This window comes from Staurois parvus, unplaced genomic scaffold, assembly GCF_062004578.1.
Source record: "Staurois parvus isolate SC_StPar_1 unplaced genomic scaffold, SC_StPar_1.0 ptg000137l, whole genome shotgun sequence".
Classification (NCBI taxonomy): domain Eukaryota; kingdom Metazoa; phylum Chordata; class Amphibia; order Anura; family Ranidae; genus Staurois; species Staurois parvus.
Window position 1 is genome coordinate 8,372,501 of NW_028317933.1, and position 26,588 is coordinate 8,399,088.

At 41.8% G+C, this 26,588-nt stretch overlaps 1 protein-coding gene across 3 annotated transcripts in view; it reads left to right on the top strand.

The window, feature by feature from the left end:
* Positions 1–18,996, top strand: part of ARHGAP40 (Rho GTPase activating protein 40) — a 69,300-nt gene extending 50,304 nt beyond the window's left edge. For all 3 annotated transcript variants that reach the window (XM_089673308.1, XM_089673307.1, XM_089673309.1), the window contains exons 5-15: positions 294–424; positions 3,508–3,673; positions 5,641–5,732; positions 6,440–6,517; positions 8,245–8,404; positions 11,119–11,201; positions 13,512–13,718; positions 14,674–14,808; positions 16,656–16,816; positions 18,219–18,274; positions 18,363–18,996. In XM_089673308.1, the coding sequence (XP_089529434.1) occupies positions 294–424; positions 3,508–3,673; positions 5,641–5,732; positions 6,440–6,517; positions 8,245–8,404; positions 11,119–11,201; positions 13,512–13,718; positions 14,674–14,808; positions 16,656–16,816; positions 18,219–18,274; positions 18,363–18,469 (1,376 nt within the window). In that variant the 3' untranslated portion in view covers positions 18,470–18,996. The remainder of the gene's footprint in view (positions 1–293; positions 425–3,507; positions 3,674–5,640; positions 5,733–6,439; positions 6,518–8,244; positions 8,405–11,118; positions 11,202–13,511; positions 13,719–14,673; positions 14,809–16,655; positions 16,817–18,218; positions 18,275–18,362) is intronic.
* The last annotated feature ends 7,592 nt before the right edge of the window (positions 18,997–26,588 follow it).

The following is a 26,588-nucleotide window of genomic DNA, read 5'->3' on the forward strand; positions in this document are numbered from 1 at the left end:
CTCTTGAATGGTAACTTCACTTTTGTGTGGGGGAAAAAAATGGCAAATTAAAAAAACAACAACATAGCTGCCTATGTTGATGGGGAAATCAAGTGATTTTCTTTCCTTCCACCTGAAAGTAAAGAAAATCAAGTCATCTATGGCCTGCTTTAGTGAGAGGCAGTTTAAGACATATTAGGTAGGCACCTATTTCCAATAATAACCTGCTTGCTAAATCCCCTCATCAGCGCATTATGACCAAGCATATGATTCAGATAACAGCAAAATCACAATGTACTTATTTATTTTAACAGCTACCCACAGCCTACTCAATAGACGCCCCAGTGCATCTAATGTTTTTGATACAGAAATTGCATATTCAGAACAAGCGACATTTGGACAACATGAGGACTGCAAAACGGACCGCAAACCAGAAAAGCTACCTGTAAGATCCATATTATGGCTGAACAAAATATGTATGGGGTTGCTTAAACTGTACCCATGGGCAAACATGGTTAGTAAAGTGCCACATACAGTGAAAAACAGGTGCTGCCAGGAGTGCTCACATTCACCCCCCTTTCCCCTTCCTCACATATACTGTACTTTCTCCTAGTGTACCCTGGGAGCCCTAAAACCTGAGGATCTTTGTTCTGCAAATAAGTTATCAAGCCTCAAAAGTGACACAAAAAGAATTTGACTCATCCCTTCACACCTCCTACTTCTTTTGATTAGCTGGACCATTTACTTACTTGAGTGTCCCTAGGGTTTTTAAGTTCCCAAGATTTTCTAGAAGAAAGTAGGGGTTATGTGCAGAACCTCTGGAGGTGTCCTAAACACTGGAACTCAATATTTTCTGCCCCTAGCTTTTCCTTAAAGTGGTTGTAAATCTCAGACATAAAATATAAATAAAGCAAATCCCTCTATAGGGTGTCTCAATTAAAGCAAACTTCACCCAGAAGGGGATGTTCCACTTGTTTGCCTCCCCCTCCCATCCACTGCCACATTTGGCACTTTTTATGGGGGAAGCCGGTACCTGGTTTTGACAGGTACCTGCTTCCATTTCCGGGTAAGATTGTGCGGAGATCTTTAGGCTCCTCCTCCTTCCCCCCCCACAACCTTCTGGGACACACACAGGTCCCAGAAGACTGCCGGACCGATCACACAGCACAGCGCAGCCCTTACAAAAGATGCCGGCTCCTGCACCCGAAGCTGATTGAAGAAACGGCTCAGGTGAGCACATCGCTGGATCCCTGGACCAGTTCATACAGTATTTGTAGCTGTTGACTTTTAATTGTTTTGGGGAGGGAAACTGGAGCTCCACTTTAAAAGCACTAAGTGGCATTTCTGTGTGCTGCTTCGTTGTTCTGCTACCAGCATGAATCACTTCTGACAAGTTTTCCTGACAACAAGAGTACAAAGGTGACAGGGGAGGGAGCTCCAGCAGATTGACAGCTCCAGCTCTGTGCCTGTGTGCTGTGTGAAGGGGGTGTGTCCCTTCCATCCAATCGGCTATCTGAGCTCTGCAGGGGGTGACTTCAGCTCTCCACCTCCTTTTTTCTGAACGCTCAGACAAGCTTTTTTCATTCTGAACAGATATATGGAGCAGAAAAGACTGCAGATAAACAGATGTCACTTATGTAGGAGAATGCATTTTATCTCTGTGTAACACCTTTGCAATCACTTTTAAATTAGGTGGTTTATTCTAATCATGTTTGCAGTCACTGGTCTATTAGGATGAATAAAATGAATGCTTTTTGTTTCACTGCACACCATATCGTTAATTAATTTTCCTCCAGCTTATAAGATATTGAAATGCAAGTAGCATGGCAAATTGAAGTGGAAAAAAAAAAAAAAAGAAACTAGACAGTTGGTGAAAAAAGGTAAAAGCTGAAAGTAAAACCTTTTCCAGCTCCCCCTAATTTATTTCAGTAGTATGGTTTAGATTCCATAAATTATCAAGTAAAATATATAAAATCTTTATAAATTGGTGAAGTTTATCTGTAAATAGAATTTTCTGTGTTATTTTTACTTCAGTTGAAACTTGGCAAAAACTAGTAGAACATTTGCTCAGAACTGCTCCTGAACTGCACTTTGAAGGTCTGATCTAGATAAAGCCACAGATTTTGCGAACACATCCCTATGTTCCCCTGCTGACTTGGTCCACAGTTGTAGGTCAGGGGTCGTCAATGTGTTGCTGCTCCATCATTGTCCAGTCTGAGTGGGGTGGGTCCTGTACCAGGATGTGTCATTTTATACATCCTGCCAAATTCTTTGGCTGGTAATGCAGTTTACAAATATGTATTTTGTGTATTAAGCTGTTGGTCTGGTGTTTTGACTTCAGCGGTGCTTGTGCAAATCATTTGTACTTCTCTTACAAACTTGTAGCTTAAGGCTCACCCAGAGCCTTTGAATTGGCTGTCGCACTTTAAAGTAAAATGATAGCTTCCCATTAAAAAAAAATATGTACCGCAGCACTTAAAGCAGTATTAAGCCCAAAAGTAAACCGTTATAAACTATTATTATATTGCAGCTTACCAATTCTTAGATGTGATGGCTGCATTAGTTTTCTTTTTTAAGCTTTCTTTCTTCTATTTTCATCTGAACCAGCCAGTAAGTCTGTTGTTTTCAAAAGAACAAGCTCTCTTCCAGATTTGTCATTTACAGAGATGAGACAAACCATTTAACACTAGTGAGGTGTTTACAATGACCACCTTCTATTTATGTAAAACCTTAGTCCCAAAAGGAAGCAAACTGCTGGAACTGCTTATAAAGTATTAGCAGGAGTTCAGTTTGAATTTTGTTAGTGTATCTAAATCTGCTAGTACATCTAACACCCCTCCCCTCCCCCCAGACTGACAATGCTGCTTTCCAAAGGTGCTCCTGTACTCCTTTATCCAGAGTGGAGGCACCCTAATACAGGAGGTGTGTTACTGGTCAGATCATCAGGTGAAAATGAAGGGGAAAAAACCTAAAAAAGAAAACTATTGCAGCCACCACATAAAACGATTGCTGTAATATATAAAATGTTTGGTTTGGGTTTAATACTGCTTTAATTGTAAGTGCTTCTGCACTTTACTCCTGGTGACCCTGCAAAGTCATAGGCGTATCTGTTGAGCCTGCCAGGGAAATCCACCTAATGCAGCTTCCTGTGTTGGTGTGGCAACAATGCTGCACTGCTCCTGAATTCAGAGCAGAGTTGCCAATCTCATGTAAGCTTTGCCTTCTTGCATTATGGTGCAATGAGAAAATTTAGCAGTTGGTGTGACTAGCTGTATTATCAGTGCTGATTCTCAAGCTGTATTATCAGTGCTGATTCTCAAGCTGTATTGTCAGTGCTGATTCTCAAGCTGTATTGTCAGTGCTGATTCTCAAGCCTGTAGCTTGTCAGTCACACATACAGATGAAGGTGGTGGAACAAAATCGTAGCAAAAGTTAGGCTGCGCTATCTCTTATGATTTGTAATGTAGTTATCTACACTTACAAAGGTCTCTCATAACTGAGTACTGATGATATTCTTTGTTTACACAGCGTTTTCATATCCAAAAGGGACGACTTGGTATGACGCGGGTATCAGACCTGTCTTCACCAGACATGAAGCAGGTACCCACATTGGCACTTATAGAACTGACCGCTCTTTGTGACGTTCTAGAACTAGACTTGAAAAGGAACAAAGCCCCCAAGCGTAAAGCTACCGGTAGGAACCTACTTTGTAATTATTATTATTTTTTAAAGGGATACTATAAAGCTGAGGTGTTTTAAGTTCATATTATTGTAAACTTTCTTTACCTTTTTTTTTCTTTTACTATTTATGCACCCATTGAATGCAATTTACAATGGGCTTTACTTTCAGACTCTGTCCTTGATTGAAACTTAAGACTTGGTAGTGTATTTGACACCCAAATTTTGCTGTAAAAATAGGGGAGGGATGTTAAATTATAATTTAACATCCCTCCCCTATTTTTACAGCAAAATTTGTTTCAGTAATTATTTTTTTTTTATTTATTTATTTCAGGTACTTGTATAGCGCCGTCAATTTATGCAGCGCTTTACATATATATTGTACATTCACATCAATCCCTAACCCTCAAGGGGCGTACAATCTAAGCTCCCTAACTCCCATTCATATACAAGGGCCAATTTAGACAGGATCCAATTAACCTACCAGCATGATGAAACTAAGCGAATAGTTCTGATGGCTAGAAGAGAAACACAGACCGTGCTACAATCAGGAGTATGTTAGGGGTATACACTATGCAGAGTGATGGTGAAGTGTCCCCTTGCATAAGTGTACAGTGGAAAATGGCCCCCTGGTACTGATGGTCAGTGCAGTTCCTTTCTGCAGTGGTGGTCAGGAAAGAAGGGCTCCCTTGCACTGGTGATCAGTGGGGTAAGGCCCCCCTTTGCACTGGTGATCAGTAAGGAATGACCCCTTTGCACAGTGTGGAAGGGTTCCCTTGCACGCCAGCTATTGGGGAAGGTCCACTAATTATTCATGCATCTTCACACAGGAAACCATTGTGTCAAGAATAGTCTGCATGGTACTATCGTTGTCTATGAACATTGAATTTGCCATGGACCACTTTCACTGCCCTGCCTGAGGTAGCAGAGGTTTTCATATTACGCAAAGCAGATACACAGCGTTAACCATATGAAACGCAGCCAAGTACTCTATCTGCTGGCTGGATAAAAAAACTAAATTATTTAAAGTAGAACTATAGGCACATTTTTTTTCTTCATTTTGGATAGAGGATGGGAGGGTTATAACCCATCAGATCTTTTTTTTTTTTTTTTTGCCAGCTGTGTCCCATTTCAGAGATTTCCCTTCACTTCCTGTCCCTAGCCAAACAGGAAGGAAGAACTAGTGTCCCAATTGGAAGGCTTCCCCTCTATCACTTTTCTGGAGACAACCCAAAGTTTTGGATTTTAGTTTACTTTCAATGTTAATGGTGAACAGGATAAATAGAGAGGGTGAATCTCCTGAACTGTGACACAGACAGCAATAAAAACTGACGGTGGTCTAATCCCTCTTCACTCTATCCAAAACTAAAAAAAAAAGTTTTGCCTTGTCGTTCTACTTTTAATTTTTTATTTTATCGTATTATACAGTCCTGAACCTCCTAAATTATGCAAAAAAAACCCCAAAAAACAGGAAGTACTAAAAAAACAAGTACTAGTCCAGTGGTTCTCAACCTGTGGGTCACGACCCCTTTGGGGGTCGAACGACCCTTTCACAGGGGTCCCCTAAGACCATCAGAAAACACATATTTCCGATGTGTAAAGAGCAGCTACTGTGTAGAAAGCAGCTGCTGTGTTGAAAGCAGCTACTCTGTTAAAAGCAGCTACTGTGTTGAAAGCAGCAGTATTGGAGGTAAAACGACACTCATGAATTATAATTACTGGGTAAATAATTTTATGGTTGGGGGTCACCATAACATGAGGAACTGTATTAAAGGGTCACGGCATTAGGAAGGTTGAGAACCACTGTACTAGTCTCTTTCATCTGCTTGGTGTGCTTCCTCAGCAACTTGGTTCTCAGTGCACCCTTACATTTTGAGCCTCTATTTTACTGACCAGTTTCTCTTTTGTTTTATATCGTTATCTTTTGGTTATTTCATCTCTTGGCCCTTACGTTTTGTTTACTGTTTATTTTTCCCATGTTAGAAAGTAAACTCTTTGGGGTGCCGCTTACCAGTTTACTGGAACATGACCGCAGGGTGATTTCTAATACGCAGGTCCCGCTTATCCTTCAGGCGGTAAGTTCAAAGTCCTCTCTTTATTTGCCTTTGTAACAGTGTGAAACAATAATGTTGGCTAAACATGACACTTTAAATTGCAAAATTGAAATGCATTAATTACCTGTGAATTCTAGGGCTTTATATTTGAAATCGCTTCCAGTATCCAAATGCATGGCAAGCAGAGGAATGTCTGTGGCCACTGTTTGCAGAAGGCAGAGCAGTCACAGATCCACCTTCCATCTCTCATTCATAGTGACCTTAAATATACAGATCATATAGTGGGTGTTATTGAATGGGTGGAACATGCTTTCTCAATTCCTACCCCCCAACCTGTGCTGGTACTGCCACACTAAGAACAGGAACAATCCACATCACCAACGATTGTTTAATCCAAACTGCAGCCCAGGGACCAATTGCGGCTCTTTCTAGCCTTTATCTGGCCCTTGGGTCACTTTTTCTCCCACTGTAACTAGACTATTCCGCCAACTAACACCAACGGAACACTATTTCTCCCCCTAATATCAAACGTGTTGATGTTTACTTTTACTGATGCCAGAAAATATTCCAATCCCTCTGGCCTATGTAAAGTCTGAAGGACAATAAACTGGCCCTTTGTTTATGACGTTTGGAGAGCCCTGGTTTAATTCACTATAGCACTAATTGGAGCAGTTGCTGATTTGTGATATTAATAGAAAGTAAGACTTTTTGTTTTTACCTTTCTGCAGATTCTCACATGTTTGGAAAAGAAGGGCATAGATGTTCAGGGTATTTTAAGGATATCTGGCTCACAGGCTCGGATTAAGGTAACATTTTCAGTTTAATAGAAATAGGTGCTTTATTTTATTGCCTTATATCACTTCACGGTTCTGGTTTCACCCTGTTGAAGTAGTAGAAATTACTAATTTATATTAAAAAATGAAAATAACTGCATGTACATTTGTTCTTTACAACTGGGGGCAAAAACAAATATTATAACACTATTTTCTTTCCAGGTGTTAAGCCGCCTGGCAGAGTCTCTAGCAGCCCACCGCATTGACACCCTCAGGGTGCGGGGTCTAAGTCCCAGCCTGCTGTTCACCAGGGCCCCTGATGGTGGGGATGGACTTGGTGCAGACTGGAACCAGGTCGCGACCCCCGAGTGCGTCCTGCGGTGGTAGAGAGTACTGACAGGGGAGTGCAGGAACGGAATCTAATTTGAAAGAGGCAGACAGATACACTGGTCTGATCCGAGCCGGATGGATGGATGGTCGGGTACGGTATGCGTGGTCAGACAGGCCGGGTCGGTATTATGCGGGAAGCGAGGTACAAAAGGGGCGAGCTAAGAATGGTCAGGCCACAAGCCAGGTTCAGCAGGATGCGGGCAAATACAGTACCAGGGATCAGACGGAAGAGTAGTCAGGCAAGCCAGGTTTTAAGCAGGAGAAGAGCAGGATCAGGAACAAGCAGAGGTCGGCAACGGAGTATACAGCAACACAGGAACAGGATACAAGATACAAGACCAAATTGCAACTTGACATACCTGTTCCTATGTTTAAATAGCCCGCTTCCCGCTGTCATTGGTGCCAGGCACGCGTCCGTGATCCCGAGTGCGCATGCGCAAACCCCGCCACTGCCATGCGCGCCCAGGTCCTACCGCCCACCGGGTAGTGAGTGTTGGTGTTCTGCGCATGCGCTGCCCGACGCGATGACGCAGAACACCCAGATCTGACACCAGGTTGAATGTCTATCATTCATACAGAATAGAATGAATTGTATATTCTATATGGAGCAGACAATTAAAGTACTTGCCTCCCTCTAGTGGCCATAATTTGGTATCTTCCCAATTCATGCTATTCAGGATGAATAAAAAAAAATTCGACCTGAAGAGAAAATAGCCTAATAACATTTACATTTGTCCCCATTCACACAGCACAAATGGACATGCAGCCTAACATGAAAAATAGCTCTGCAATTTTTTATTTATAAATACACCAACATGTGTTTTGCCTAGCAGTTTTGTCCCTTTTAACATGACAGACAGTCGGGAGCATTAGTAATGTTTGTACACTTCGAAGAAAGAACTGGTACCATCTTAAATAAAATGTCTTTGTCATATTTTTGTTAAATCGTATACCAGCACCTTATAACTTAGAGACTCCACCCTGTGAACTGCTGAAGCCTCAACACAGCCATGTGATAGTGTCACCCCAAACCCCCCCCATCATGGACTCTCCATATTGTAGAACAAATGAATAACTGAGAACTACCAGTGTGGAAAAGCTATTCTTTTTATGACGGCCATTTTGTAGAAGGCGGAAAAATACTGTACAAAACTTACATAATTGAAGATGAAAATAAAAATTAAAGAACCATAATGTTTTCAGTTTTAGCCAAGGTGAAAATAATCCAGCACATCTATGTTGCAGACCATTCTAGGGACCATATGTCCATATATGAAAATGTTTCTATGCCTTCTAATGATGATTTGTATTTCAAGCACTGCTTGTTATCATTGCTGCACTTCTGTATCATTATTCTGCTTTGGTTTCAGTCCCTACAGCAGCGCCTGGAGAGGAATTTCTATGCCGGCCTCTTTTCTTGGGATGAAGTTAATCCACATGATGTCGCCGGGCTCCTGAAGCTGTTCCTCCGAGAGCTGCCTGCTCCCCTTCTCACTGCAGAGTATCTGCCGGCTTTCACTGCTCTACAAAGTGAGCAATCTGTTTTACTGTAATGCTCTGCAGAATATCAGCCGAGTAAAAATGACAATACCTGTTCAATTCCTCATGAATTCATGGGACTTTTCCTTGATGTAAATTTTGGAGATGCCAAAGTGACAAAAGTGAAATTATAATGATGTCATTCAGATTTTGTTAAAGAGAAGTTGTTTATTTTCAAAGAACGCATATTGGGAGTTCTTTTTTTTTTCTTTTTTTTTTTTTTAGGGCCAGTTCACACTACATACATTTCAGTTTCTTTTTTTCTGCATCCAAAATGCACAGAAAGTAGGTTATATGGTTGTCAATCTCAGTTCACATCAGAGCTTGAAGTTCCAGTGCGTTCTGGTTGTAGAAAAAAAAGTAGAACATGCTGCATTGTTTCTGCACAGAACTGTGTTAGAACGAGGTAAAACACATAAAAAACGCACGGGAACACACATGTCCCTATTTCAATTGAAGAAAAAGAGAGGGGAAAAACTGAACTGGAATGCATATAAACACATTGGAAAATGTCAAAACACCATAAAAAATGCACCGGAACATGGCAAAAACGCATCAAAAACGTGCATGCAGAAACGCATCCGGAACGCATCTGGACTGTATTTCTATAGTGTGAACCGGCCCTTAGAGGTTATTTTAAAGTGACCCTGTGGGGGAAAGTGGGGGAAAAAAAAAACACTGATCATACTATGCTTTCTGTTTCTGGGATCACCACTCTGTTCAAGACCTATGGCCTCCAGCAGATTCTGATCTGCAAAATCTGATACTTCCAGAATTGTTCGATCCCCTACCCCACACGCTATGCTCCATCTGCTGGCCTCTATGGCACTACTGGGTCCTATAATTATGTAGTGGACAAAGGATGGAGCCATAGCACAAAGCATAGGAACAGGCATCTGACACTTGGAAGTGTGTTCGCTGTAGACATTTATCTGGAAGCTGTAGCTCTTACAGAACAAGATCTGAGACAAGGGTGGTGGGAAAGGGGTGTACAACATGTCTCCTTTTGCAGGTTTTCTTTTACATTTTCATATTGGTGGCAGGGTCACTTTAAAGTCATTTTTAACGTGGTTCTCGCATTGTTACAAAGTTTCTCTTTGAAATATTACATTAAATGTGTGTTTTTGTAGATTGCCATTAGAGGCACGGTCTTTGAGCTACTACAGTCATCCTGCTTAACTGCATATCTGTTGAGCTAGGATACCAGCCATGCAGGCAGTCAGGGGGGTATCTACCTTGAGGCAAACAAGGCGTTTGCTAGAACGGCAATTTTTAAGGGACGGCATCGCCCCCCTGGAAGAAGGGACCTGGTGAGCAGCGGCAGACAGAGCCATGCGGGGCCGCCATCAAAGGGGTACCGCTGGTACTGCTGTAGGTGGCCCGGACAGCAGGAGGATCAGTGTGGTGGAGGAGAGCAGTTGCAGAAGGATGCACTGTGTATCTCTCCCTCCAGCAGCTGAAAGCCCTGGTGTTCCTGAGTGGCCGCTCTCCGCTGAGCTCCTGTCCCCGCCAGCACTCAGAGCCAGGAACATGAGAACGTCTGGAGCAGGGAGGGGAGTGGAGAGGAAAGAGCCCGGAGGAGGTGAGCTGTTTTGTGTTCTCTGGGCTCTCCCTGCTGTCGTCCATGCAGCATATGATACATGATCACTGATAGATCATATGTGACTACACACACAGTATGATTACCACCCCCTGCCCACATTTCCTGCTGCCCGGAGATCAGCAGCCCTTGGAGAAGGTGGGGGAGTAATCATACTGTGTGTGTAGTCCCATACGATCTGAGAGGGGAGAGAGAGGAGAGAGAGAATCATATATTCATACACACACTTATTGAACTCTCTTGCTCTCTCATTGGGGGGCGCAACATTTTTTTGGCAGTGCAGTGCATTGTCAAGCAGACTCAATTTTCAGTCAGTTTGAACCATAGAATTGCGAATAATCAACACTAATATACTAAGCAATCTACTGCCCACATGTTCAGTCAATCACCAGGATTCACATATTCATGAAGTCGAAACTGGGCAGTAAATTCACAGCCTAAAGTGTATGTAAACCCTAACAAAGAATATATAATATTATTATTATTATTGGCTCCCTTTTTGGTCTGTTAAAAACACAGTTGAAAGCATTTGGTTATACCTGTTTGATAATTGCAAAGTAATCCCTCCTAGTTTTGATCTTAGACTACAGACTAAGTAGTCCCTATGTTGTAGAGATGAGGGGAATAGGAAGGATTCAGCAGTTTAGTAAAAGACACTTGGGCAGTCCACAAATATATATTTCCTTTAACTGAGAGATTTTTCCAGATAGAGAAGTAGCTGCAAATCTCAAAATAAGAGATGCATTATGAAGTGTATACTACAAAACCATCCATTATTAAGTATTCCCTGCACTGACCATCCTACCCAACTAGTACTTGGTAGAAGACATGCTTAAACCAAAGCAGCATATTTACAATCTGTATGAATAAATTCTTGACATTTCAATATCTACAGCAGCTGATAATTTATGTCAATGAAATAGATCTTGAACCCCCGTCATTGACGATACCTAGGCACAATCAACTCAATGGTGTACACCAAGTTGAAATAATATTTTCAGTTGGGGTAGCATTTTAGATCAGTGCCACTGTGCTATGTGTTAATTAGATTTCATCACCTTAGCCTAAAGCAGTTGAATGATCTGCCTGTTTTCTCTGCATATAGGGATTTCAAACCTCAAGCAAAGGCTCCAAGCTCTCAACCTGCTTATACTGATCCTTCCAGAGGCAAACCGCTGTACCTTAAAGGTAAGTCTTCCATGGTCTAGGCCCCGTACTTCTATTTCTGGCTGCATTATGAAGCAGCATTAGGGTAGGGTTATAGTAAATACGGGGTTATCTTGCCTTTCCTTGTTTTGTTGTTCTTCTGCCTTTTTGAATTCATAGATTAAATCAAAGTAGGGAATGTTTTTTTTTTTTCCCATGTAATTAATTTACTAAATTCTGCACCTTTCCTTCTTGCTTTCTTCCCTCCTGTACTTTTGTACCGCCCCTCTTTCCTTTCCTTTCCTTTCCTTTCTCACCCTTTTCTTTTCCTTTCTTTCCCATCCTATCTACCCTTCAAGACAGTCCTTTCTTCCATCTCTCCCATCCTTTCTTCTATCTCTCCCATCCTTTCTTCTATCTCTCCCATCCTTTCGTCTATCTCTCCCATCCTGTCGTCTATCTCTCCCATCCTTTCGTCTATCTCTCCCATCCTTTCGTCTATCTCTCCCATCCTTTCGTCTATCTCTCCCATCCTTTCGTCTATCTCTCCCATCCTTTCTTCCATCTCTCCCATCCTTTCTTCCATCTCTCCCATCCTTTCTTCCATCTCTCCCATCCTTTCTTCCATCTCTCCCATCCTTTCTTCCATCTCTCCCATCCTTTCTTCCATCTCTCCCATCCTTTCTTCCATCTCTCCCATCCTTTCTTCCATCTCTCCCATCCTTCCTTCCATCTCTCCCATCCTTCCTTCCATCTCTCCCATCCTTCCTTCCATCTCTCCCATCCTTCCTTCCTTCCATCTCTCCCATCCTTCCTTCCTTCCATCTCTCCCATCCTTCCTTCCTTCCATCTCTCCCATCCTTCCTTCCTTCCTTCTCTCCCATCCTTCCTTCCTTCCTTCCATCTCTCCCATCCTTCCTTCCTTCCTTCCATCTCTCCCATCCTTCCTTCCATCTCTCCCATCCTCCCATCCTTCCTTCCATCTCTCCCATCCTTCCTTCCTTCCTTCCATCTCTCCCATCCTTCCTTCCTTCCTTCCTTCCATCTCTCCCATCCTTCCTTCCTTCCATCTCTCCCATCCTTCCTTCCTTCCATCTCTCCCATCCTTCCTTCCTTCCATCTCTCCCATCCTTCCTTCCTTCCTTCCATCTCTCCCATCCTTCCTTCCATCTCTCCCATCCTTCCTTCCATCTCTCCCATCCTTCCTTCCTTCCTTCCATCTCTCCCATCCTTCCTTCCTTCCATCTCTCCCATCCTTCCTTCCTTCCATCTCTCCCATCCTTCCTTCCTTCCATCTCTCCCATGCTTCCTTCCTTCCATCTCTCCCATGCTTCCTTCCTTCCATCTCTCCCATCCTTCCTTCCTTCCATCTCTCCCATCCTTCCTTCCTTCCATCTCTCCCATCCTTCTTATCTACATTTACTGTGTAAATAAGCCATAAAGAGTGCCAAAAGATTGTCTCAAGAGTCCAAAGTCCGTTATTGTAACCACAGGAAAACAAAAAACAACCAATGTAGCAAAAGTATCTGTAAGACTCAAAACATAAGCTCCTGGATAGAATTTCTGAAGGAGATGCTATTCATAGGTGAAAGAGCCCTTTCCTTGCCTTACCCACCCTTTCCTTTGCAACCTTCTGTCCCACCCTTCATTTTCTTTCTTATCTTTCCTTTCTTCCTGCCATTTTTTTCATTCTTACTTCCAACCACTCCTTTCTTACCCTTCTACACTTCCCACCCTTCTTTCTTCTATTAATCCCTTCCTTACTTACCACCCTTTTTATATCATTCCTTCCTTCCTTTCGTACTAGTCCTCTTTTCCACCCTTCCTCTACATACCCTTCCGCACTTCCTATCTTTCCTTTCCAGGCTTCCCTTCTACCTTCCATCCATCCATCCTTCCATCCATTCTTGCTAACTGCTTCTTACTATTCTCACTTTCTGCCATGCCTTTCCTCCCTGTTTGCCTTCTCTCTTGAATGGTGGTTAACCATAATGTGTATAAGGAAACCGGAAACTTTATTCTGAAAAAGGTATATCATAGATGCAGCTACAAATTTATATACACTGCCATCTACTAGTTGAAGAATATATCTCTACCGAATACTAATACCAATCTACTTTAATGATTCTCCATTAAGCATTACATTTCTAATTTTGACTTGTCTTTCTCGGTATAGTATGTTTAAAACCACAGACCTTTCCCCAGGTTTATGCAATATACTCTAGTTTAATTTATTAATTTTGTCTTTAGTTCCATTCTGCATATCAATATATTTATAGCCAAATTGGCTTTATTTTTCACTTTTGTTTGTGTCTCACTGCAAAAATTATATTCTATTGGTGTGGAATGCAGGCCTTGTTGGAGTTCCTCAGCAAAGTGGCATCTCTAGAGAAGAGCAATCTCATGTCGTTGTGGAACATTGCCACCATAATGGCGCCTAATCTCTTCTTGTATCGAGAGAACAATTGCAAAAGCCCAGAAGGTGGTGAAAAGCAATTGGCAGAGGGAGTGGCTGGTTTGGTCATGGCAATGGTGCATTATCAAGATCTTCTATGGACAGTGAGTACTCTGGACAATGCTGGAGTTTTCTGACATGAATAGTTGCTTTAAGATCTTCACAATTTTGCAAATACTTATAAAATGTTTACTTTTGTGCTAGCATTTACATCAGTTTTTATATATGTTTGTAGTTTTAAAGCAAAACTCCAGCCAAAAATGACAAGATAAAACTGAATATCCCATTAACCATAGAATAACAAAACCAGATTTTTCTGCATTGTTCACCTTCAATCCAAAGGTTTCCCCCTCAGTACATTTACCTGCTAGTAGTCGTCCCCAGTCTAATGGCCAGCATCATTTATTCCACTTCCTCTGAGCCCAGGTCATCCTGTTACTGAACAGAAAAGGATAAGTTGCACAGTGTTGAGCTCATCCCTCTTTGCTTTCTCTCCTTATCGGCATGCTTCTTGTCAGCACATGGACTGCTTGGCTCCTTGTACAGATTATTCCTCATTTGCTAGAGCCCTGCCTTATAGGGAATGCAAGAGGCTAATAACATGTCAAATTCATGTACTTACACTGCTTGCGTTTAAAAATTATTTTAATTTTATATATATATATATATATCTGCATTATTGTGGTCTTTTGATATCTGCCTAGAGTTCAGCTTTAAAGTCCACCTGTATATTACTTGCAGTTGTTTTCCCCTAACTTAGTAAGGCTTTGATGAACCAATAAAAGAAAAAACAAAAATGTTCTAGTTGCCATAGAGGAGTGGGTCTGTGCATGGAAGTCAAAGATTTGCATGCAGAAAGATGATAAGCTATTACATAAGACACCATTATATCTATAGTTGTCCATGGTAGGATGCCAAAGTTCTAAATGGATTAAAACTAAACTTTCACAATCTACTAATATTTTATGGAAATTATATAGAATGGATATTAGTTTGTAATTGTTCTTTGTGTGTCTATTTATTTGGTTGTTATATTGTCAATCTCTTGGTATTTCCCAGGTCCCGACCTTTCTTCTGTCCCAGGTCCGCAAATTGAATGAGAACAGCAGTAAGAGGTTCAATGACCGTCGACTGCTCAACTTCCTGCGAAAAATCCACACCGATAAGGAAAAGCCAGAGAAAATTCAGACAAAGGTATGTCCAGCACACAGGTAATTGGAAAGGAAGTTTAATGGATGACATAAAGCTTTGGTTAGAATGAACCATCTCTAAGAGAAATATGCAGAGCTGCCATTGCTGGCTTCCTGCCTGAAAGTACTAGTCTCTAAATAATTATGCTGACCCCCTTGGCTTTGATACTTTGAGCCGCTGACCAGGAGAAAGCAATATGTAGATCTTCAACATCAGAAGTCCTGATCTGCATACTTATTCTGGGTTATTGACTCCAAAGTAGTGAAGCTGTCACAGGGTCTTCATGATAGCCATGCATCTAACATTCACAGAACAAGAATTAAGCATTGCCAGCCTCCAGGTTTCCTTTGAGCTATGAGGCCAATGCAGTTAGCTTAATTGACTTGAAGTTGCCAATGAATGTATGCTGTTTTGTTCAGTTATAAAATCGTGATATCTTAATGAGCAGCATGACCTATACAGGCACCCTATTGGCAAGGGGAACTCCAGAACTGAGTTAGGAGGCACTATGTGGAAGGAACATGTTATATATGTGCACTTACATCTCTCAGTTAAGTCTCTCTTTTTTTTTTTTTCTTTTGTAAATCATTATTCTGTGTTTTATATATTTGTTACAGATGTGTTCATACTAGAAAAGGTGTTTCCCAAACTTTTGCATAGTAACTACATCTATGAGCTGTCAGTACTGGCCCCTCATTCTCCCCTTCTGTGCAGTGAAATCCCTGGTCTGAACTTTGTATTCAGTAAATTCCCTCCAGAAATATAGAATTTTTTGTTTTTTAATAATAAACTTTATTAGAGTTTACATCCTGTAGACAGAATCAACAGAGGTAGGCAAGAAATAAAACGCCATACAGCCCTTCATACATGACATCACCATAGGGCCAAATTACATGGGAAGAAACCTTACATACATACATGGGCCCACCATTCCATGGCGGAATAGTCATCACCCTTTGCACCCGAAGTTGGCTAGGAGAAAATTAAGTAGGTATAGCCCAAGGGCCAAACCATACTTGACCCAACTAAATATCTATGGATGGGAGGCAGCCCCTAATGGAAAGGGTCAAGGAAGAGCGCAAGGAAACCGAAAAAAAGGAAGAGAGAGAAAGCAATAGAAAAAAGAAAAAGAGGCCCACAAACAGGAGCCCATTTGCAACCCCCCACAGCCACTCATAGCTCCAGAAATCCTAGATTCTAAAGTGTATTTAAAGCAAAAACTTATCTGCTTATTCTCGTGACAGCTACCAGGAACTAAAGGTAACCTAGTGATTTAAATTCGGGGTCTCCAAACCTTCCAAACAAAGGACTAGTTTACTGCCCTTTAAATAATGGGGGTCTGGACTGTGGCCAGTGGGAGTGAAATGCCCTGGCAGTGGTGGGAGCAAACAATGCCATAGGCTTGGTGGTCAGTGGGAGTAAAAACTTACATTATTGGTGTCTATGGGAGGAATAGTGCTCGATAATTGGTGTCAGTTGGAGGAATAGTGCCATATCATTGGTGTCGGAGGAATATTGCCACATCATTGATGTCAGTTGGAGGAATAGTGCCCATAATTGGTGTCAGTGGAAGGAATAGTGTCTTGTATCAGTGGAAGGAACAGTGCTTGGATAAAGGCAAGCAAGGGGCCACATCCAGTCCGCATGCCACAGTTTGGAGGCCCCTAATTTAAACCATGGAGCTTCACTGTCTCTAATACAAGTTCCTTTTTAGTTCTGCTTTTGGAATAGAGCTGCTATTGTACCATCCAGATTGAAAACATGTACCACGCTATTTGACGCACTTCTTGAATAGTGTATTCACAGGCCTATGTACCTCTTCTGATTACATCTTTTCATTTTTTCTCCAGCCATGTAAGCAAGTGAAGATCCAAGCTTCAGTACTTGTTAAAGACTCCCTGGCCATTCGACTGGATGAAGGCCTACGTGCAGCAGATGTCTTGAAGAAGTTCCAGGAGCACTTAGCCCAGCGTAACTGGCAGATGATCAAAACTGTGAGCTTGATCAAATGGTATATATCACAGTAAAAAAAACAGCTATTGAAAGTAGAAGTACCAGGATTTGGAACAGCCTAATGCATGACCAGGGGTGCTTGAATTGTTTTTTCTAATACGTTTTAAAAATATAATGGTTTGTCACAATCCCTCTCACTGTTCTTTTATTAATATAAATAAAGACACATGAAAAAATGAATTCATATGCTCAATACTATCAGGAGTAATGGCCTGTGCTGTGCCAGGCAGTATTCCTGCACGGAGGCTGCATATAAAGTCTTCTAAGTTGTAAACTTTTCCCATTTGGACCGAACAATAAGAAACTGTACATGCACAGCACCACGTAGTTCTGCCAGCTTGGTTAAGAACAGAAGCACCCCCTACCATGGCTTAGGCTGTAAGATGCTGTACCAGATGAGATGCTTTGATAACTGAAAAGGGGGTGGGGAGGGGTATGGTTAGGTTAAGATAAACTAAAGGCAAAATGTTTTATTTTTTTAAATTTGCTTACAGTAAAGGAGGGTTGTAACCCCTCTGATTTTCTTTTTTTTCTCTATCATCTGTGCACCTTTTTGGGAGATTTCCTTTTCTGTCCCATAGCCAAAACAGGAAATGAAAGGAAATCTTTCCAATATGAGAGAATCCCTGGTTGTCACCATGGTGACCAGAACTAGTGTCCTCATTTGAAGATTTCTCCTCTATTCTTGTTCTGGTGACAACCTAAAATCTGGGATTTTCATTCACTTTCACTCTCAGCAACAATAGTAACCAGGACAAATGGAGATGGAGAATCTTCTTAATGGGGCCAGACAGCAATAAAAACCTGACAGGTGTTCTAATCCCTCTCCACTGTATTTAAAACTAAAATTCTGGCATGAAGTTATAAATTTAAAGTGGTAGTAAACAGTTTTGTCACATTTACCTACAGGTCAGCTTATAATAAAACTTAACTGTAGGTAAAGTTGATTTCTCCTAAATGTGCACTGTTTAGGAGACATTCCAATTTGTAGCAGCCGGTGACCTCACCAGCGCATTCGTACTGCACTCTCAATGAAGGGTGTACTCTAATATGCGTCCAATGAGAGTGCTGTGCCCCATGACGTCGACATAGCTTCGCCATTCAAATGGCTGTTGCCTGCAAACTTGGAAGGATGACCATGTTGAAGATGGAAGCTCTAGCACATTCTGATATTTGCTTGCAGGGGGACCAATTTTTGTTTTTGTTTTGTTTTTTAATGCAGAGTTTACTACTGCTTTAAGTTATATAAAAGGTATTGTTGTTCTTTCATTTTAAAATAAAAGATTATCATTGGCCTATCCTATATTTTAATATCCTGTCTTGTTGTTCTACATATGTAGCTTATTACTACTATTACTACTACTACTACTACTGAACCAGACACATGTTTTCTCTTCCAGCAACGGTCCCTTTGAGTTTCCAAATGTGGAGCTCTATGAAATAGGAGGGAACATCTGTAAGTATGCTTTCTACACCTTACAGGACTACGATTGATTAGAAATATGAAAAGCCTTTACAAGTGTCTTTCTGCTGTCTGCCTACAGGTGAACACTGCTTGGATCCTGATACCTACATGCTGGATTTGTACAATGCTAACCCTAATGGAGAATGGGTGATCAAACCCAGCCCTCCTTCTACACCTATTTTATAGGACAGGACTGCTGATCACTTCATCTAATGTGATGTATATACAGAATGCTGGATACTTTCCAGCTTTGCATGTCCAGAAACAAGGCCTGGTGTGCATTGTAAAGGGATCGAAACAAATCCATGTGAACACAGACTGGACTCTTTTTGCCTTATGGGCAATATAGGTGGTACACTATCCACAATGAAGTAACAGGTCTTGGGTCACTGTCAGAGTCATCAGAGAAACGTGCCTTCTTTTGTTACCAACTACAGTGCCAAATTCAAGGACCGAGTATTTATTTCTGATGGTAAATGTGAATTATAAAAGATAGGAAGAAGTTGCATCACCAGAGGGCGCCGTGTCCCTTTCTTCCGGAATCCTCACCGGATTTTAAACTCTCCCTCCTAATGGACTGTACAGATGTATGTGCTGATTGTATGTGTTGACACAGAGCTAGCCTCTTTGTTGTAATTAATTTTTTAGATCTATTTTTGTTACCTTCGTATTTAAATACGTTAATTAAAAAAAGTGAAGTTGCTGGAAATGTATTAGTATGGTCAGCGATCATCTTGTGTTCATCAGACTATTTAAAAAGAGAAAAAAATACTATTCCGTTTCCTTCCTTGTTGGAGGGAACCAGTCATGATGAGTATAGAGGCTCCCATTGCTGAGCTCTTGATAAAGCGTTCCATCTATGTTATTGATACTTGGTTTTCTGTACTTTCTAAGTCGTTTGACCTTGAACAAGTGTGTTGATCAGGAGACCATACATCATTCTCACTGCACTTGTTGCATTCTTGTTCTAAGTTAGTGATTTACACAGCAATAAAGCCAGATCATCACCATGACAACCTGGTAATCTAGCATTAAAAGGACCGCAATGGCAGCATTGTTGCATAAAAAAGGAACATTTTTCTGTTAAAGGTCAACTCCACCCAAAACCAATGGTAGATATTGGAGTGCTTGTCCACCTGATGGCTTCATGTATTTTTCAAGAACTTTGTTGTTCACTGAGCCCTCCTAGGTCATTATGAGGAACAAATACAATCTTTAAACTTATTCTCCCTAGAGAAGAGACGCTTAAGAGGGAATATGATAGCAGTATATAAATATCTGAATGGTGATGCCAACACTGGGAGGAAACTATTCAGCCTCAGGTCAGTCAAGAAGACAGGTGGCCACTCAATAAGTTGGACGAGAAGTGGTTTAACCTTAAACTGCGTGAAGGGTTTTTTACTGTTAGAGCAGTAAGGATATGGAACTTTCTTCTGCAATTGGTGGTTTCAACGGAACTGTCATTAATTTTGAAAAAAACTTTTAGATGGCCATCTTACTGAACATAATATACAGGGATATGAGACGTGATAGAGACATAAATACACTCGCCCACACAGGTTGAACTAGATGGACTGATGTCTGTATTCAACCTTACCAAATCTAAAACTATAACAAAAAAAGAAATTTGTGAGGGGATTGAATCCTTTGGAATTTTCATTTTATGTTTTGAAGAATGTAATGGGATGAGTGAGAACACACAATAGAGAAAGTTTAACATACAAGACTCCCAGATGCACCAGAAAAGAGCCAGGAATAATGGCAGTGAAGTTCCATCTAAAAAATAGAAGATGGCAGGGGTTGCCTACCAGGGTCCATCTATAACTCTTTGGCTGGGTTGTCCATTTTCATATACTTTACTCATATTGATTTATTATGTGGTGCTAAGCCAAACCTGGATTCAAACACTTTCATTATTTGGAAAGACATTGCAGAAGTGGCCTGGAGAGGGATGTGGGCACAATTTACATGCAGTTCTATATAATGACCAATCAGTTTACAGCCATATCCCAAATGTCTTAAAATCTATATGCTGAACTTTTCATATCATTCATGTTTACAGCAAAAGGCCGCTTTCACATGGGGTGGGCTCCCTTTAGATCAGCAGGAGATGAGCAGAGCAGGAGGGTGACAGGTCCGTGTCTGCTTAGATTATGTAGAGCAGATATGGACCAGTGGGTGTAAATGGACTCCGCTGTCCATTTACACCCGACTGCCCTCTGATTCTCCTTCAGTAGACCAGATCAAATTGGAGGTAGGTGGGTGTAAATGGATCCATAGAACAGAGGATCCGATCAGGTTCTTCTTCAAAACTGACAGGTGGACCTGATCGGGGCCTATGCTACGTAACCTTTTTTTTATTTAAAGCAAACCAGTGCATTGCCCATGTAAAGTAACAGGTTACATTTTCAACAATCCTTCCAACATCACATACCTTTCATTCTCTCTGGCACCAGTCTGCCTAGCCCCTAGGAGTGAAGGAATATACCTGGTACATTCTGTTATGAAGGAACATATGAGACCTCCTTTTATCATGTGACTTGCTTGGTGATTGGCCATTCACACACCCGCTGCTGCCATCAGCGCCACTGGCAGCTAACACAGGGTTAATTACCCCTCGCTCCCTCCAGCCAAGCCAACCGGAACTCCAGGCAGATATAAATGACACAAATTGATGCAGTCCTGTATTCATTCATACATCATAGAAAAAATACATTTAAATACAAGCATTGTAAGTACCTGAATTTGAAATGGTATCAGCCTACTACTAGTCTTTAAAGGCTAAGTTCACCTTTAGAAACATGGTACATGTAACACCCATATTTAGGGTGAAATATGTAACATGTTCCTAAGCACCCACCTACTACCCCAGGGCCCTCCCCTGACAGCATGCACAAATCTCTTCCCAGAGATCTGTGAACTAATAAACTACATGTTCCATCTACCACTGTGGCATAAGGGCTTGTAGTTCTCAAAGGACTATGAGTGCAGTAATCAGCACACTCGTAGCACATCTAACTGAAAGCCCATGCGGAGAGCTGGAAGAAGCGGCTTCAAGAGCTTGACATTGCACCCCCAATTCACTGATCGCAGGTGCAATGCTTTGCAGGCTCCTGTGTAAAAAATAATAAATGCACAAGTTTGCCTTTTAAGCAGTCAGATTGTGTTCGGATGTCTCACCAGCGTCGAGGTTAAAGTGACTGCAGGCTTTTTAAAACTACTTCTGGGATCTGGTAATGCGTATCTGCACTTGGTTATCTTTTAGAGCTCTGAAATCTGGGTTGCTGTATTATGTACATACTAACTTCAGGTGCTAAGCTGACCCTTTGGCCCAACCACTCCTGTACCACCCGTCACATCAAGGCCTGTGTCTTGGCCTGCAGTTTTGGCCACTTCAGACAGGCATTGCTTTCCCACACAAGTCTATAGGAATGCTAAACCCACTTAAAGCAAGTCAAATGGAGGTCAACAATGAACAAAGAAGTGTCTCTAACTGATACCATCGACCAGTCGACACATTTGGTAACCGGTCATGGGACACAGAATGGTTCAGAATTTAGATTTTTTTTTTTATTTTAAATAGTATAATGAACATTTTTCCTCCTGCAGCCGCTGAATGTTGGCAGGAAGGATAAGCTGGCTTTCAGGGGTTGCAGGCGGAAAATGGAGAGGATCGGTTCCTGTATAAGTTGCGCCCACTGCTCCTCCTGTCAAAGTGTAAAACAGAATGTGAAAGGAGGCTGCATGGGACAGGGTCCCCAGTGGTTGGAAGAGTGTGGTAAAAACATGTCTCAACTATGGAGTTTTACTCCCCCCCAACCAGACATGTAAATGAGTCCTTGCTGTCCTGAGCCCACTCTAAGGCCGCTTGCAGAATGATGCCCTATGGTTTATCTGCACTGTGGGTGCAGTATAGTGTACCTGCGGGTTAGCTGCTCATTGCTATTCTATTCTGTTCTGTTCTATTAGATCTTGCTAGTGTGGTGCATTTTTTGAAAGTGCACAAAACTCCTGCATTCATGTTGAGGTAGAGGGCCACCGGTTGAGCACCCCCGTCATAGATGAATCTGTTTTTTTCCATTCAGTCAGCAGGTTGAATAAAAGATGTCCTCCCTGGTGAGCCTTTGTACTCTGATAGCGGGGAGGCTTCCCGGCTATCAGAATACACTGATCAGTGCTGCCAGCTATAGCCTGTGTCTCTGATCGAGCAGGGAAAATCCAACAACAGGGCGGTTATAGAGAAGTTGATCAGTAGATTGACTTCTGTACAACCCTCCTGCCCATACATGTATTGAAATTCGACTGGTCCCTGTTGAACCAGAATAATTTTGATCCATGTATGGCCAGCTTAAGGGTGCACTTACACTGGCTGGTTAAATTGAACTGTGCCCAAGTTTGATTTCCCCGCTGGTCTGCACTTATACAAGATTATAAGGAAGGGTTCCTGGGCACACTCCTCTGCAAACCAGACCAAGTGACCAATGCTTCAGTACATTGTCATTCATGGAGAGTTCTGTGCTCCGACATGGTTTTCACTATTCACACCAAAACGAACTATACCAGACCACAAGTGAACCACCTCTTCCAATTTGTCCCATGTGCTATTTGGAGCACATGTACTACACAATCAAACTGGGGCTGAAACATGCCTGGGAGTAGTTCAAAGTGCTAGTGTGATTGCACCCAAAGACTATGGCTATAAAGGCAATGACATATTTTTCATTTCTGAGAAATTTAAATCTAAACTCCAGGGAAAGTAAAAATCAACCTTTGCAGTTGGGCTGCCCCTGCACTGCAATGATTAAATGCTCATTTATTTATAGGGGACCTGAAAACACAGAAGGCAGTTTGCTTGCCTATTTCTCCACTACCACAGGACTGGTCCCTGCAACCTCTTCTTCCCTATGCTCTGGTGATCAGATGGATGCCCCCAATGTCATCAAGACCAATGCAGGGACCATAGCTGTGCACTGGAAGCGAGGATGCCAAAGAACAATCCACTGCTGGTGCAATAGGGGAACGTAGTCTCCTAGGCATGTGGGGATCAGGTTGGTAAAACTGCTTTTCTCGTCCCCTAACCCTTGCAGTGTGGGGTCAACTCCACCGAAAAGGGAAGATTTTTACATAGCCTGCAATTTAGGTGTTACCGAATTGTTGGCATTCATCTTATTTGCACTGAAATCAGTGTGATGCTAGTGAGACAAAAAGCAGTTAAATCTTTAGGAGGTAAAATTGTAATTTCCAGTGTGGCCCTAGACTAACCGAATAGTAGAGAGTAAAGCTCTGTACACATGGGCTGGCTATCATCTGGTTCAACAGAAACCATCCGACATTTGGCCCCTGTGTACAACAGCCAGTCTGACAGAAGCCAGCTGAATGTCTGGCTTTTGTCGAAGGGGCATGACGAAGAAAGGTCTGCTGATTGACTTTCGATCAGCACTCTCAGCCAATGGCTGGGAGCGCTGATCAGTGTGTTCTGACGGGGGGGGGGGGCAGGGGGCAGTCCCCCTGTCTTAACACAATAGCACAGTGGGGGGGATCACTGTACTAAGACCGCTTGTCTTAGTACAGCAATCTATCAGTTTTTTTCATTCAACCTAGCGGGCTGAAAGAAAAAAAACTGACAGTGTGTATGGGGCATTAGACCGGCCATACATGGATCAAAATTCAGCCAGTTTAGCAAGGACCATCTGAATTTCCATCCATGTATGGGGCAGTGGTTGTAGAGAAGTAGATCAGTAGATTGACTTTTGTACAACCACTCTGTTGCATAAATGCCGTTCGATCAGTGTTGTGTGACCAGAACACAATAGCTCAGCAGGAGTGATTCCCCCATCCACACATTCGGGTCCATTTTTTTTTTTGTTCAGCCCTCTGGTTGAGCAAAAAAATGGAATAGTCTATAGCAGTGGTCTCCAAACTGTGGCCAGGGGGGCTGAATGAGGTCGTTTGCTAACTTTTACCTGGCTCTTGGGGCACTATTCCACCAGATGTCACTAATGATGGAGCACCATTCCTAACACCATCGATGGGGCACTATTCTCACTGATATCAACAATGGGGCACTATTCCTACCATGAAAACCATTGATAGGGCACTGATTCTGAGGCATTTTCTACTACCACTGGCTATAGTCCCCCCCACCCCCCTAAAGTCTGAAGGACAGTAAACTGGCCCTTTGCTTAGGAAGTCTGATGAACCCTGATCTATGTGCTGCTTTAGTGAATTCTGAAATTGCTAGTTGCTTACCTGTTAGGCTTGACCTTCCACCTGTAAAGCGACCCTGTCACCAACCAAAAACATTTAAGGTAAAAGCAAAGAAAATCAAGTTTTTTTTTATTATTGTAAAGTTTAATTGAAGGACAAAGCCCATTTTTCCAGAACAATGTTACAGCAATGCTTTAGGTGTGGACGTTGCAGTGAAAAAAAATCCATAAACAATATAAGAGAGAACAGAAACAAAAGAAATATGAACATATTTAGACAGCACGGTAAACTGTACATTTCAAAAACACAAGATGACATCAACCTGCACATTATTGGGTTATAGTAATTGTCAGAGGTTTGGTAAGTAAAGAGGTATCTGAGCTATATAAGGGGAGGGGGAGGGACAGAGGGAGGATTTCTACCAAAGGGAGAGTGATCCCATGGTTCCCAAATACATCGAAAATGACCTCAATAGTCACCCACTAGCGCTGTAAGATATTCCATTTCTCTGATCTCAGCGACTGCTCTTAAAAAATTTGTGTGGGGACATTGACTGATTTCCAGAATCATGGTATCTCCCGTCGAGCAGCCGTCAGAATATGTATTCCCAAAATTTAAATTGCTTAGAAATACACCTAAAAGGTAGCCCCAAGAGATAATGTAGCGGGTCTAGGGGAAGGTTAACATCGAGTACTTGCTCCAAGACCGTTTTAACCGTAGTCCAATAACCCACAATCTGTGGACAGAACCAAAAGATGTGTGCCAAGGTGCCTTCTCCCCTCCATGCACCTCCAGCACTTGTCAGATTTGGGTTGATCGCATGGAGCACTACAGGTGTCTTGTACCAATGCATCAATATTTTATATAAGTTTTCTTTATACACAACACAATGAGAGGTTTTGGTAAAAGAGTCCCAAATCATCTGCCAACATTTCAGAGTGATTGGGCGTTGAAGTTTGTTTTCCCATCTCTTCATATAATGGTGGGGGTTATCAACAAGAGGACCGCTATTGTGGAGTAGCCTTTATAACGAGGTGATAAGATGTTGTTGGGAGGGACCTTTAGCTGCTATCCTTTCAAAAGCTGTAGGACGAGCTAAAGTCAGAGAAGAATTCAAGGTATGGAAATAATGACGGAACTGCAAATAGGCATATCTGGCTGATGCAGGTAATGTAGATTTACACGCCCTAAGCTCTTCAAATGACCGAATCATGCGTGAAACAGGATTGGTCAGATGACGGAGTTGGAATATTCCATTAATTGCCCAAGAGCTCATCTGTGGGTAAGACAGATTATCTGGGAGTTATGGATTATACAAAACACTCAACAATGGGGAACATATGGACAGTAACTGCTGGATTTTCACACAGGTTGACCATATTTTGAGGGTGAATTTCATAGACTGAAGTATGGGGGGGATAGGGGTAAAGTATAATGTGAAGGGTGTAGCAATGAACATGTGTGGATTGGATAAATATATCCTAATTCAATCTCCGTCCACCTGTTCCGGGGTTTTTGGGGAAACCATGACCGCGTTTGTTTCAGATGGGTGGCTAAATAATATTTGATGATGAGTGGTACCCCTAAGCCTCCATTATTTTTAGGAGTCAGAAGAACTGTTCTCGCTATTTGAGGTTTTCTGGCATGCCAAATAAATCTAATGCCCCGTACACACGATAAGACAATCATACAAAAATTTTGTGGAACCACTGATCGAACGATTTTCTCTTTGTTGATGAGCAGGATGTTTTAACTGATAACGATATTGTGAACGAAAAAATCCAGTTGAACAACAGTGAAAAATTTTGTCGTTTTGCATACGAACAACCGATTTTCTATGCGTTGGTATGACGGTCGTACGATAAAAATCTATCAAGCGCTATCACATATGAGTGGAAACAGAAGATGACCCGGATGTTTATGTCCAAGAAATCTTCATAAACATGAACAAAAAATCCAAATGTTGAAGTAGATTGGCCTAATGAGATAATGAAACCAGAATTCCGCAGATTATATTTTTATATATCACTATTTACAGTCATGGCCGAAATTGTTGGCACCCTTGATATTTCTCCAGGAAATCATGTATTTCTCACGA